At 50.0% G+C, this 14,108-nt stretch overlaps 1 protein-coding gene across 2 annotated transcripts in view; it reads right to left on the reverse strand.

The window, feature by feature from the left end:
- The window catches only part of TSPAN15 (tetraspanin 15), a 57,551-nt gene extending 43,659 nt beyond the window's left edge, over nucleotides 1-13,892 (reverse strand). The window contains exon 1 of one of the 2 annotated variants that reach the window (XM_049855825.1): nucleotides 13,660-13,892. In XM_049855825.1, coding sequence (XP_049711782.1) covers nucleotides 13,660-13,755 — 96 coding nt within the window. In that variant the 5' untranslated portion in view covers nucleotides 13,756-13,892. The remainder of the gene's footprint in view (nucleotides 1-13,659) is intronic. The other variant, XM_049855824.1, reaches the window with a different exon arrangement.
- Nucleotides 13,893-14,108: the final 216 nt, after the last annotated feature.

Raw genomic sequence — 14,108 nt, forward strand, 5'->3', positions numbered from 1 at the left:
CCCCAAGCTGCCCTCCCTCATCAGGAACAAGAGGGAAATCCTCATGCCCTGTCCAGAAAAGAAAAATAAAGACCCTGCTTCTGAAGCACAGTGATTCTGCCTCCATTTCTGCCTTCCAACAGGAACAGAGCCCAGGTGTCATGCCCCATGTCAGGCCTGCTCCCTCCTTTCCCACTCAGAGTAGCAGTCAGCCCACCTGCCTAGGGGAACCCACAGTCCCTGCCCCGGGAACAGCTCCTCACTAGGGCTCCTTGCTCCTGTTAGCAGAGCCTCAGGGGAATCTGAGGCCCTCCATGTGTCTAGGAAATGTGTGATGAGTGGCTGAGTAACCAAACCAATGAACAAAAAACCAGTTGATTCTGACTCATGGCGACTTCAGATGTGTCAGAATAGACCTGTGCTCCATTGGGTTTCCAAGGGCTGATATTTCAGAAGTTGGTTGCCAGGCCTTGCTTCCAAGGTGCCTCTGGGCAGACTCGGATCTCCTACCTTTTGGTTAGCAGCCGAGAACGTTAGCCGTTTGCACCACCCAGGGACTCCAAGGAACAAAACACCCATCCCAAAAGAGCCCATTTCTCTAAAGAGAGAAACATTCTCCCAAGGAAAGAAGAAAGAATACCCAGGACAGGAGGGAAGTGAGCAAGTCTGCCAAAAGAGGGGGGTGGGTTTCATACTTCTAGCAAATTGCTAATCTCTCTGAACCTTGCTTCCTGGGTATAAAATTGGGTTGCTAGAGGATTCAATGTCTAGAAAACAACTCAGCCAAGCACCTGGCACAAAGGAAGTGCTGATCAATTGTTAGCTTAAAAAGACAAAGCAGGAAGCTTCTGAAGAGCTGTGTGAGCCCCCGCACCCCCTGCCCCCCCACCACCACTGCAAAGGGGAAAATGAAGTTCCACGTGAGGCCGGCACCGAGGAGACACAGTGGAGGAGGAAGATAGAAACCAACAGGCCAAAGACAGCCCTATTCCTGTTTCAGAGTTGTGGGTCCCTGAACAACTCCTGCCCTCATCTTGCTTCTGAACATAAGTCCCCCCATCCCCAAGGGGCACAGTCAGGGAGGCAAGAGTCAAGTGGCCGCCGTCACCCCTATGGGTGCTGGGCTGTGTGGGTGCATGATGCCCGAAGCCCAGCCCTCCACTGCTGACCAAATGCCCTTACCATGGCCTCCTGGGAGTCTCTGGCCTGGCCTGCCCTGCCCAGCTGCCACTGCCCCATCAGAGACCATCTACAGCTGTCCTGAGCACACTGCTGGGACTCAGTGGTGCTGGCTTCTCGAGGACAGGGGCTGCTCATCTGTCCCCACAGCCCAGTCCCAGCACAGGGCCAGGCAAACAGCGGTCCCCAGGTCTGAGGCTGAGGGTAAAGTTGAGCCAGAAACGAGCCAGAGGCAGGAGCCGAGTGGGGTTCCCGCTGCCTGGGCTCTGCCCTGTGGGCAACACGGTCCCCCCTTAAGAGAAGGTCAGTCAGTGATTCAGTCACGTGTCAGGCCTCATCCCAGGCTGCAGGAGCAGCCCTGTTTACAGTGCGGACACCCAGGCCCCAGCTGGAGAGGATACTTCTGAGGTGACGTCACCGAGCAGTGCCTGCTGCCTCCTCTGAATGCTGGAGCTACCTCATCAGCCCACAGGGTTCTAGAAACGGAGGGGCCTGCTGGGACCTGGTCTCGGCTTCCTCCTCTCCAAAAGGAAGGGGGAGCACCAGATGTCCTCTCATGCCACTCGGAGTCAAGCCCATATCAAGTCTAGGGCACGTGACAGGCTCCCTTCTGAAAGGTTATCCAGGAATCCCAGATATTTTATAGCCCTATTTGGCACGCAGTTTCGATTTAACTACTTTCAGAACCAGGAAGTCCTACCTGAGAGCTAACTTACATTCTCTTCCCCTGCCCATACTGTAATTTTAACCTCTTTTCATACAGGCTTTTCCTGCAGAGGGACAGCCCAGAAGAAACCAGTGGTGGAGGGCCAGCTCCTGAATGGTGTGGGCAAAAAGGGGCTGTGGGGGAGGGCAAGGCTGTGGGAGCTGGAGGGGCTGTGGCTCCCAGGCCTCACCCCTGCCAGCCTTGCTCCAGCCCTAGGACCCGCCCCTCTCCTCAACTTCTCTTTGCCTGGCTCTCCACACATCCCACAGAGGGAAAAGGGATTTCCAAGCCCCTTTTAGGGGTCTCTGCGTGGTACAAACAATTAATGCGCTCACTGCTAACTAAAAGGTTGGTGGTTCGAGTCCATCCAGGGGCATCTGGGAGGAAAGGCCTCATGATCTATTTCCAAAATTCAAAACTCTATGGAGCACAACTTTACTCTGACACACCTGGGGTCACCGTAAGTCAGAATTGACTTGATGGCAACAGCCTGGTGATACAGAAAAAGCTCAACGATCAGGGTCAGAAGTCATGAGTTCAAGTTCCCACCCTACCAGTAACTGGCCATTAGCTACTGCATGACCCCAACCTAGTTCATCTCACCCAGTCAGCCTTCTGCTTTCCCCATTCAAAAACTAGGGATGGACCAGCACCTGCCACAGATGTCCCAGGATGATCAGAACGGCAGGTTGCTGACACTCGTGAGATCACAACCACCTTTCTAACACTGTGCCCACGTATCAGTACTTCTCAAACTTGAGACAATTTAAGGTTTGTGGAGGTTACCACAGACCACCTCCCCCCTGGCACACACACCAAGTTTATGAATCCCTGACTCAAGAAAGGTGAGTCTGATTCTATAGTAACATCTTCTAGTTACAAAGTCACCTGCGAAGAGGTGTTGCCTTTAGAGTAGACCAAAGAACGTTTTAAAGATAACCAAACACAAAGCAAAAAATCCCAGAACTCAGGGACTCCCCTCCCTCCCCTAAGAATACGTGAAGGATGCCTCCCAGAAGGAGCTCTGCCTTCCACGCAGTCGCCCCAGCCTAGGCTGGTGGTCCCCACCGACCTCCACCCACTCTTCCCCGCCCAGTCTAAGCCCCGACCTTAAGACACCCTTCCTGTCCGGCACCCCTCCCAGCCCTGGCTAGAGCGCTGTCTCCCTTTTGGGGACCTCCGGGCTGTGAGCCTCTTCCAAACCGGTATGCTAACTTCTCCCTGCCCAAGCAGACGGTTGGGATTGTCAGGGAGGTCGGGAAAAGAAAGAGTAGACTTTTTCCAGAGAAAGTCTACTTGGAAACTGGGCCAGTCCCATAGGAATTCCCTCACAGACACAGCCAGGAGCTTCAGTTTCAGCATCCGAATTACCTGGGGAACTTAATCTGAGGATGGGGTCTGGATGTGAGTAGTTTTAAAAACCTCCCAGGGCGGGAGGCCTCAAGCTATAGAGTCGAGGCCCACTGGCCTAGAAGTTCCTGCATTTTGAGTCCAGGAAGTGACCCAGTCTCCCAGGACCTGGCGCCAGCCTCAGAAGTCAGCACACAGCCCACACCAACCAGGGGACTTTGTCCTTGGCTCACTGCCAGCCACACCATGCTCATCTCTGGGCTCCAGCACCTGTCCCAGCACCTGGCCACAGTGGGTGCACAGGAACTGGCCACCCTGACCCTGAGCCACCTCTTCGGTCTCCCCACACTGCACCACAGCACAGCTGGGCAGGCCGAGCACAGCCCACCCCCAGCAGGCGATGGGAAACAGGCCCAGGGAAGCTGTGTGACTTGTCCAAGGGCACACGCAGCATCCTGCGGGGGGCTTCCAGCCACTCTTGGGAGTCTGTGGTTCCTGTATTTCTGGGCAGGAAGGGAGAGGGCTCTGAGCACGGAAAAAACAAGCAGCAATGGGTCTGTTTTCCTTCTATCCTCCCAGCAAATATTTACTTCCCCCCAGGCCGACATACAAATGCCTTTCTTGGTGAGAAAGTCCCTTGGAAAGAGTTAAATCACACAAAACAGGCACTGTTTTCACTCTAATCTATGGATGGATGCAAAGAGTGGGCTGTGCTATTACTTGCTTTCTGTTCTCAAGTCACTTCCTCTCTCAGGTCCTCAGTCTTCTCATCTGTAAAATGGGACACCACCCTCTGTCCTGCCCCTCTCACAGGGGTGTTCTGAGGATTAAAAAGGAGAAGCAAAGTATGGGGAGGCATGGAAGATCCCCACACCCTCGGATCCCTCCTCTCAGCCAGCACCACTGATCACCAGGCCCTGCCTGGTCACCCCCACTCCTCCTGGAGTCTGTGGTAATATTTTTCCTGCATCTACTTTGTGCCACACACTCGGCTGTGAGTCCTGGAGCTTTGCCCTATCTGAGCCTCACCCCTGTAGGAGGTGCAACATCTATCCCTTTGATAAGGAAACTGAGGCACAGAGAGGTTATGTGGCTTGCCTGTGGTCACTCTCTCTGCCAGGCCCCTGAGTGCTCCTCCACAGGCCACTGCAGCCCAGTTTCACCCTCCATCTCCTGTGGGCTGAGCCCTCTTGTCAACTTAGGCCTCTCTGTCTACCCCTCCCCCTTGCCCAAGGCCCTAACTTGGAGCTGAACAAATGCTCCCATGTTGACTGACACTCCCGGCATTCCCCGGGGTCCCAGAAGTGCTTTTCCAGCCCCACAGAACAGCCTGCCTGGACCCACATACCCAACCACAGCCTCTGCTGGTGCCCCTTGTAGCCCAGGAACTAAGGTGGTAAGGGCTGAGTCCCTCCAGAAGAGGCCATGTGCACAGGCCTCTCATCTCAGACCAAGGGTACCGCCACAGCCATCTGCTCTAGGCAGATGGAGACTCCCCAGCAGAATGTCACCTCCTGTGACAAGATGCAGTCCAGAGTTCTAATTGCATCTTATGATACAGAGCCTATCCCCAGCCCCTGGACAGCTTGCCCTCAGCGATGTGAAGCTCCCAGGTAACATTCTCCATCCTCCCATGAGCAACGGCTCTAAACATGCTGATGCCTGTGTATCTTCATCTTGCTGGAGCCTCTCCACAGCCCTTGGGTAATCCATAAACAGGGCAGGGAGCTGGAGGGCTCAGAGAACTGGTCATCTACTGAGGGCCACATAACACTGGATTGGGGGTCTCCAGATGGCACTGCCACCAGGTCCTGACAATTAAACTTCCCCTCTCAGTCACTCAGACCCAAACTCATCATGTGACCAGGTCCCACCACCCCTCCTTGGCCTTCTCAGGCTTCTTCACTGTGCTCCAGTCATGCTTGCCCACCTCAGGGCCTTTGTACTTACTGGTTCCTCTGCCCCATGAGCTCTCTACACGTCTTTTCCACGGCTGCATCCTTATCACTCTTTGAGCTTCAATTGAAAAGTGGGCTCCTTGGAAAGGGCTTCCTTGACAACACTATCTAAAGTACAGGCTCTCTATCCCTCCCTACCTACTCCCCAACACAATTTATTTCCTCCTAGCACCAACAAGCTATATTTGTTTCCTGCTTTGTCTGTCTTCCCCAAAGCCCATACCAAGTCCGCCTTCTTCTTAGTTGTTTCCATCGTAGTGCCTGGCATACAGTAGTCATCAAATAACTACTTGTTGGCTGAATGAACGAACCATCTTCTCCCCAGAGAGAATGGCAGGTCAAGTTCTCTCTGGGAAAGGTTTTTCTTTTCAACTCCCTCTGTCTCTAGAAGACACCTTTCCCCTGTGTCTGGAGCCAGCTGGTACAGAAACCAGCTCCTTCCTTATCTGCTTCACTCTGTGCCCCGCCCCAGGTTGGCACTGTGAGTCATACAGAGAGAAGAGGTAAGGGGCAGGGAAGGTGGCAGGGGGGCAGGGAAGGTGGCAGGAGGGCAGGTTGTTATTCCTGCTTCTCCAGAACAAAACAGCCAAAGGCAATGAGGTCCCATCCAGCCCTACAACTCAAACAATCCTGCTCTTACAGGAAGGGATGATGCAGTGAAGTCTAGACTACCGGCAGAAAACTTTCTTGGGGCCTTAGTTTGCTCATCTGTGAAAATGAAGGTGTTGGAAGTTTCTCCAGTCCCCTTCGAGGGCTGATGTCCTGAGTCTCTGGATTTTAGTTTTTTTTTTTTTTTTTAGGGGCCTGCAGAGGGGAGGACCTCTCTGTGCCTGCAGAGGCGAGGACCTCTCTGTGCCTGCAGAGGGGAGGACCTCTCTGTGCCTAGGCTCAGCATGTCAAATTGCTGTGCTGATCGGCTCTGACAGCCCATTAGGCATGGTTGGCCAGTTTTCCAGTATGAACGCGGCTCCACTTTCAAGCTGGGTTTCACTACTCTCTAGAACAAGAAGAAAAGGGACCTGCCCGATGAATCAGGCAAAACTAAAAAAAAAAAATTAAGGAAGTAAAAAGATATATATATATATATATATATATATATATATATATATATATATATATATATATATGTACAAGGAGATATCCAGATGAATGTTCATTACGTGTACCGGTGGTTTTCTCCCAGTGGTGGAATCAAAGATGTTTTTTATTGTCCTCACTGTACCTTCCTGAATTGCTTGACTTCGTTTTCTTAACTATGTACACATATTATTTTCACAAAACAATAAAGCTCTATCAAAAGTAAAAAAGGCCTGCTGGAAGCTGAATTCACTTGATTCTCCATCTGACTTCATCTAACTCTTAACTGGGAGGCAGGATACCTGGCTCCTTTCAGAAAAGGCTGCCTTCCACCAACACCAGGGAAGCGTCATGGCGGGGCTGAAGGGGCTGAAGGTCACAGTAACCCAATGGAGGGACTGGAGTCAGGCAATCTGGGTCCTGGTCTTGGCCTGTCGAAAAGATTGCACTAGAGGTCCCCCTAAAGGCCCTTGTAATCCTCAGTCTATGGCTCTTCAACACCTAGAAGAATAGAAAGGAAAGTAGAAAAAGAATGGCGAATCCTTAGGTGCTGATGGCGGTGCTCCCCACGAGCCAGCTACTGCTCTAAACCCTTTCTAAATTCTATGCGCATTTCACCTTCTCAGCAAATCTTGGTACAAATGTGCCACATGTTACGGATAAGGCAATTGAGGCACATGGAAGTTAAGTGCTTAAGTCACACAGCCTGTAAGTGCCAGCATTAGGATTGGCACTGGTCGGAAATATAAGGAATCACAGGCCAAAATATGAAAACCAGTCCATCCCTGGAGAAGTAAAGCAATGAGGAACTACTATTGCCTATGGCATTTACGACTTCCACCACTTCTTTCCCCCACCCCCAAATATTTTTTCTTCCTGATTAGTCAGCATCCCCCAGCCCTGATATCCTTGGCCGCAAAGGAAACCCTACCTATTGTCAAGGCAACAGGCTTGGTGGTTTCTAGAGAGGCAGGGCTCAATGTTCAGCCCCAGCCCAGTTTGCAAATGTAAAGGCCTCGGCAAACTTGACCAACTGCTGGCTACACACCCACTTCGGTCTCTGCCCAGTTGCTTCCACCTCAAATCCCTACCTACAAGGCACACGCTGGGGCGAACCACCCAAATGTAGCCAGCCTTCCCTAAGCATCTACTGTGTGCCCAGCTCATGCCCAGCACTCGGAGGAGATGCCCCTGATCTCCAGGAGCCCATAGTCCAGCAAGGGAACATAGACATGTAACCAAATCTCTAGGATACCCTGTGGTCAGTGCTAAAATTAGAGGTGTGTCCCCAGCGGGCTGAGGGTACATGTGTCAGAATGATTCACGCTGTGTGGTGGGAAGAGGAAGGAGGCACCAAGTGCCTCTGGGTGAGCTCATTTATAATGCAGACATCCTCACTGACATGGTGGAAAGAGCACTGGGCTGGGAATGAGGAGACCCAGGAGCTCTGCCCAGCCCTGCTGACTGACCCTGAAACACATCCTCTCTGGGAGGAGTGTCCCCAAGTGTGGGTCAGGAGATAATTTTAAGTGGTTCTAGGTCATATGGACTCACAGACCGAGAAAAGTATTCCTTGTTCAATGCCCTCTCAAGCCTTCTGATTACAACAAGGAGCGAATTGTAGTTTGGGTGCCAGTTTGTCTTAACGCCTCTCAGACACTTGCCAGCCTGCCTTTTTAATGAAGACGGGCGGACCACAGGTTCAAAGCCTTCAGCAGGCCCAGGAGCTAGCTAGGATTTAAGAACATTCTTGTGTTAGTCCTTTTACTGTGTTTACACTTACTTTAACTGTTACCCACCATTGATGAGGAGGGACATTGGTTAGTCAACACTACATTGGCAGCAGTAGTATAAAGCTGCCTTTTAAAAATAAAATTAAGTTTAAAAATCAGTTTAAAGAAATGTATTAAGAAAATAATATCACAATTGGTACAACCTCTATATAGAGCAATGTAGCATCATATCAAAATTTCAAATGCGTGTATAAAAACAGGCAAGGTTAGTCTGCATTGTTAGGTGTTTGTTACAATAGCAATTACTCCTGGAGGGAAGGGGTAGTGACTGAAGGGGGTGCTAGAGGGGCTGAGGGAGGCTTCTGGATTCTTCCAACCACTGTGTTGGTTGATCCGGAGCGTGCTTTTACTGGTGTGTTCACTTTGTGAAGAGTCATCAAGCTGTGTACACTCATGATATGCACATTTCTGTATGTATGTTATACATTAACATATCCTTTAACCCAATTAACCCTTTAAAGCAACTCCAGTTCTAGAAATTACCCAGTAAACATACACATATGTGCAAATGACACGTTCAAAGATATTCACTGCAGTATTGTTTGCAGTAACAAAAGAGTGGAAATGATCTAAGAGCTCACCAGCTAGGGACTGATTAAATAAATTGTGGCATAGCCTACAGTGAAGTCCATGTGGTTATTAACAGAATGAGGCAGCCCTCAGCAGATCTCCACAATTTACACAGATTTAAATGCAAGTAAAAAGGTAACACGCAGAACTATGTACAGTGTGCTACCTTATGTGCGGGAAACTGTTGCGTGCCATTGAGTCAATTGTGACTCATGCTAAGCCTACAGGACAGAGAAATGCCTCATCGGGTTTCCTGGGCTGTATTCTTTACAGGAGCAGATTGCCAGGTCTTTTCTCTCGTGAGGCTGAACCACTGACCTTTGTGTTAGCAGCCGAGTGCTTAACCATTGCACCACCAGGGCTCCTTGTGGATAAAATATCTGCACATGTTTGTGCCTAGGATATTCTATGCATAGGAGACCTCAGAAAAGAGACACAAGAAATTGATTTTAAAAAAGGGTTCCCTCTGGACATGGGAGGCCAGGGGAGAGGGGTGGGAGGGATGACCGTTGACTAAACTATCCTTTTGTACTTCTAGATTTTGTACCATGTCCCTGCATTTCCTATTCAATAATAATTTTTAAAACAAAAGTATTATGGAAGCACTTCCACTAGGCTGGCCAAGATAAAATGGAAAATAACAAGTGTTGGAGGAGATGTGGAGAAATTAGAACCTTCATCCACTGTGGAGAAATTGGAACCCTCATCCATTGCTGGTGGGCATGCAAATTGGTACAGCCTTGTAGAAAACAGTCTGGAGGGTCCTCAAAAAACTAGAGGTAGGGCTGCCATAAGACCCAGCAATTCCACTCCTAGGTATACACCATAGGGATCTAACAGAAGTGACATGAACAGACATATGCATGCCCATATTCATTGCAGCAATATTCACAATAGCAAAAAGATGAAAACAACCTAAGCGCCCATCAACAGATGAATGGATAAACAAACTGTGGTACATACACACAATGGAATACTACTCAGCGATAAAGAAAAATGAGTTTCCAAAACATCGTGGAACATGGACGAATCTGGAGGACATTACGTTGAGCGAAACAAGTCAATCACAAAAAAGCAAATACTATATGTTCTCACTTTTATGAAATGACATGATCAAGTAAATATACAGAAACTTGTTAATGTTCATTAGTGGTTACCAGAGATGGGGGCGGGGGTGTCTGTGGATATATATGTATGTATACAGGCATATATCTGTATTAAAAAAAAAAAAAAAAAAAAAACCCATTGCCGTCGAGTCAATTCTGACTCATAAGGGACTCTATAGGACAGAGTAGAACTGCTCCATAGGGTTTCCAAGGAGCAGATGGTAGATTCGAACTGCCAACTTTTTGGTTAGTAGCCATAGCTCTCAGCCACTATGCCACCAGTGTTTCCATGTATGTGTATAGATATGTATCTATAGGTGTATGCATATGTATACGCATATATGTGACTGTATGCACATATATTCATATATATACTCAAGCACATAGGGGGCACAGTTACAAATAATTCTTAGATATAACCAAACACCTTGCAGGATTGGATTTCTGGGTTTGAAGGATTAGCATCGTAGTCCCTTGAGACATCTCAGTCAATTGGCATAGTATAGTTTATAAAGTTATGATCTACATCCTAGTTTGGGGAGGAGTGTCTGAGTATGAGGGTCATCTAAGATATAACTACTGGTTGCTACTCATCTGGAGCAAAAGAGAAGGAAGGAAACAAAAGACTCAAAGAAGAAACTAGTCTATAAAAAATAGGGGAGACAAATACCCAAACCATGGCTTCATCTTCCCTGAGACCAGAAGAACTAGACAGTGCCCGTCTACCACTACCAACAGTTCTAATCACAGTCACAAAACAGGCCATGATAGAATGGGAGAAAAATGTGGAACGAACCTCAAATTCTTAATAAAAAACAGGCTTACTGGGCTAGTTGAGAGTGGAGGACTCCCTGAGACTAGTGCCCTGAGATACTCTTTATACCTTGAACTAAAACTAACCTCTGAGGTTACCTTGTAGCTAAATACCAAATTGGCTCAAAACATAATGGATACCACCCATAAGCACTATGCTCCTTTAAAAATCACCTATATGAGGCCAAATGGTCAATTAATTTAAAACAAAGATGAGAACAAAAGGGAGCAGGAAAACTAGACCAATGCAAATAATGAGAACGTTCAAGCATTGTAAAGAATATAACCAATGTCATCAAACAATTTGTGTAGAAATTCTTGAGTGGGCACCTAAACTGCTGTATAAACTTTCATCAAAAGCACAATAAAATCACTATTAAAAAAAAAAAGTATTATAGAAGGTTCATCATGGCTACGGAAAAAACTTACGGACCCCTCCGGACTTAAAAGCTGGGGGGAAGAAACAACACTTTGGGCTTATAAAGCACGTAACTCTTGGCTCCATTCCTCCCCAGAGATAATAGGCTTTCCTGTAAATGGTTTCCAATTAATAGCAAACCCAGGTCAGGACAAATTACTTACTTACACTGTGCCTCCACCCCACAGTCAAACTCTGTTTGGCACCTGGATCTGCCATGGCAGGGTTAGCAGGTGCCGGAGCTCTTGGCATGGGTAGGGAGACTTTTAAGTAGAAATTCTTCCAGGGATGGGAAGTCAGGGATTTGGTAAACCAATTCAGTTGGGTGGAGAAGAAGTCCAAGTTCTGAGTCGTGTCAGTCCCAAGAGAAGAAAAGCAAGGACCAAAGAGTGGGCTTTTCTGGGGTTGAAGCGGACAATGGTAGAACAAGGCTTTGAAAACTCCAGTTTTATTTTAACTGCAGAACTTTCTAGAGCTCAGCTGCTAACCAAAAAGGTCAGCAGTTTGAATCCACCAGCAGCTGCTTGGAAACCCTATGGGGCAGTTCTACTCTGTCCTATAGGGTCCATGAGTCTGAATCAATTTGATGGCAACGGGTTTGGTTGGGTTTTTTTTTTTTTTTTCCCGCTTGATCACATATCACTATCTCCCCATATCACTAATCCTAAAACATCCAATAAGGTCGGTGGGGCACTGTATAAGTTATTAATTTTACAGGTGAGAAAACAGAGGTTTAGAAGGTTAAGAGACTGGATGGTGATCACAGAGTGAGGGAGGGGGTAAAGCCAGAAACATAACCTCCACCTTCTGACTCCTGGTCTCCCCTCATCTTCCCACCTCCCCACCCATCAACCTTGGTCTAGCCTCTTTCAACACTCATCTACAGAAAGGCGAGTTCCTGAGGCCAGACATGCTAAGGACAAGCAAAAAATCCCAGAATCAGAATCAAGAGAACTCCGTGTCCAGCTAGCCCAGTGGTTCTCAGCCCTAGCTATACCCCGGAGCTTAAATAAATACAGATCCCAGGGCCCCAACCACAAGGCAGCTGAAACCAGGTCCTCTAGACGTGGGCCCAGGCATCTGTGGGTTGGCTTGTTTGTTTTGTTTTGTTGACTTTCCAATTGATTCTGACCACCTTTGGGGTGAGAATCACCGAATTATAGCTCAAATCACCCCACCCCAACCCCACATACAACCTTCTGCCTCCCTGGAAATTCCACTAACTCTCCTTGTGCCCCAAATAACTGCTCGTCTCTCTTTCACATTACTTGGAGTCAGAGAATTGGGCTCAGCCTTCTGGATGGGTGGCCCTGGGCAAGTCCATTAAGTCCTCTGAGGCCCAGAACAGGAAGGGATGTGATTTGCCTAAGATCTCACAGTGAGTCAGTAGCAGAGGACTAGAACCCTGCCCTCCTGACCACCAGGTGAGGTCACACCCACCAGAGAAGTCACATGGAAAGCCAGTCTTAAGGAGAGATCCGCAGCTCCTGCTAGCAGAATAGGCAGAATAAGGGGGGCAGGAGGGAGTGTGAGGAGACCAGCCTGCACGGGGAGGGGTGGGGAGTGGTGTCAGTGACCCTGGCAGCCTGGGTCACTGGGCAAGTCTGCCTTGTGACAGACTGCAGGCAGGGAACCATTCTAGAGTGGCGGGGCTAGAGCTGGTCTGTGAAAAGACGTTCCCATTTCTAGGCAGGGACTCAACCGAGTCTGAAATCCCTATAAAGAAACCAGTGTCTCGGGGCAGCCTACACCTCGGACTTACAGACCTTCAGGGTACAGCTTCTCGGCCCACAATAATAATAATGACTCACAGTTCTTAATCTCTTCACTGGTCCGCCTAAACACTGTATCTGGATTATTTCATTAACCCCCACAACCATCCCGAGTTAAGTATACTTAACTGCCTCCATTTTGCAGATGAGGAAACTATGGTTTAGACAGATTAAGTGACTTTCCCAAGATCACGAAGCTAGAAGTGGCAGGGGCAGAATTCGAACTCTGGCCCAACTCATACTCCAACCACTACTACCATCTGCCCCAAACAATGCAGGAAGAGGAGGTAGAGCCCGATGGCAGCGAGAAGAGTTACCGAACCCTAGCAGCAGCTGGAGACCTACCTCCCTAGACGTCTCCTTGTAGAATCCTCTCTACCACTCCGCGGAGAAGGCGCACGCATCCTCTGACCAATGAGGAAACCAAGGCGCAAACAGGAGAAACGTCTTGCTCAGGGGCAGCTGGCAAGTAAACAGTGGGGACAGGAGCCAGAATCCAGGTCTCCCGACCCGTACCACTAATCCCGACCACGTGCTCCACATAGGCTGATGCGGGAGGCACACTTAAGAGATACCGGTCAGGCGTGATGGGCGCCGCCCAACCCAACGCGAGCACTGCAGCCTGCCCCGCCAGCAGAGGGCGCGACGGGCCACAACTCCGGTCAGGTGCACAAAAGTGAGCCACCTGGGGCTCTGTCGCCAATGGGTTTTCATGCTCCCTACTGAGCGACTGAAAGTCTGGCTGGGCTCGGGGACCCCGAATTTCCCGGTTCCGAAAGAAGAGTGAGGAAGGGCCAGGCGCGCGTTCCCCGAGCCCACCCTGAAGAGCCAAGTTCTGACCCAACCTCGGGCCCAGGCAGGGCGTGGACGTTGTTGAGGGAGTGTGCCTCACCCCCCACCCCCACCCCCAGTCCCCGGGCTCTGCTGGGGTCACTCACCCAGAACACTGTGGAGTAGATGATGAGCGAGAACTTGAGCCAGAGGTAGGAGACGCGAGCGCAATAGCGCACTTTCTCCGAGTCCCCACGGGGCATCCTGGGCGCTCCCGGCGCAGGGCTCCGGGACTCCCGGGGTCCGGGCTCAGTCCCTCCGCCGCGCGGGTCCCCACCTGCGTCTGTCCGGCCTCTGGCTCCACCAACGCGCTCTCTGACTGACACTCGCGCCCCGCAATCACTGTCCTCACCGGTGAGGCTGCCAGCCCCAGCGGCCAATGGGAGTGAGGCGACGGCCCAGCCCCTGGGAGGGGGCGGGCCGGGGGCGGGGCTGCGCCTTGGGACCCCGGAGGAGGCAAGCCGAGGGGAGGGGAAGAGGGCTCTGCAAAAGACCTTGGGTGCCACTCTGGAAACGCCAGTGCTAGTGGCGTGGATGGAGGCGCTGGGGAGAGAGC

This window comes from Elephas maximus, chromosome 16 (assembly GCF_024166365.1).
Source record: "Elephas maximus indicus isolate mEleMax1 chromosome 16, mEleMax1 primary haplotype, whole genome shotgun sequence".
In the NCBI taxonomy this organism is placed as follows: domain Eukaryota; kingdom Metazoa; phylum Chordata; class Mammalia; order Proboscidea; family Elephantidae; genus Elephas; species Elephas maximus.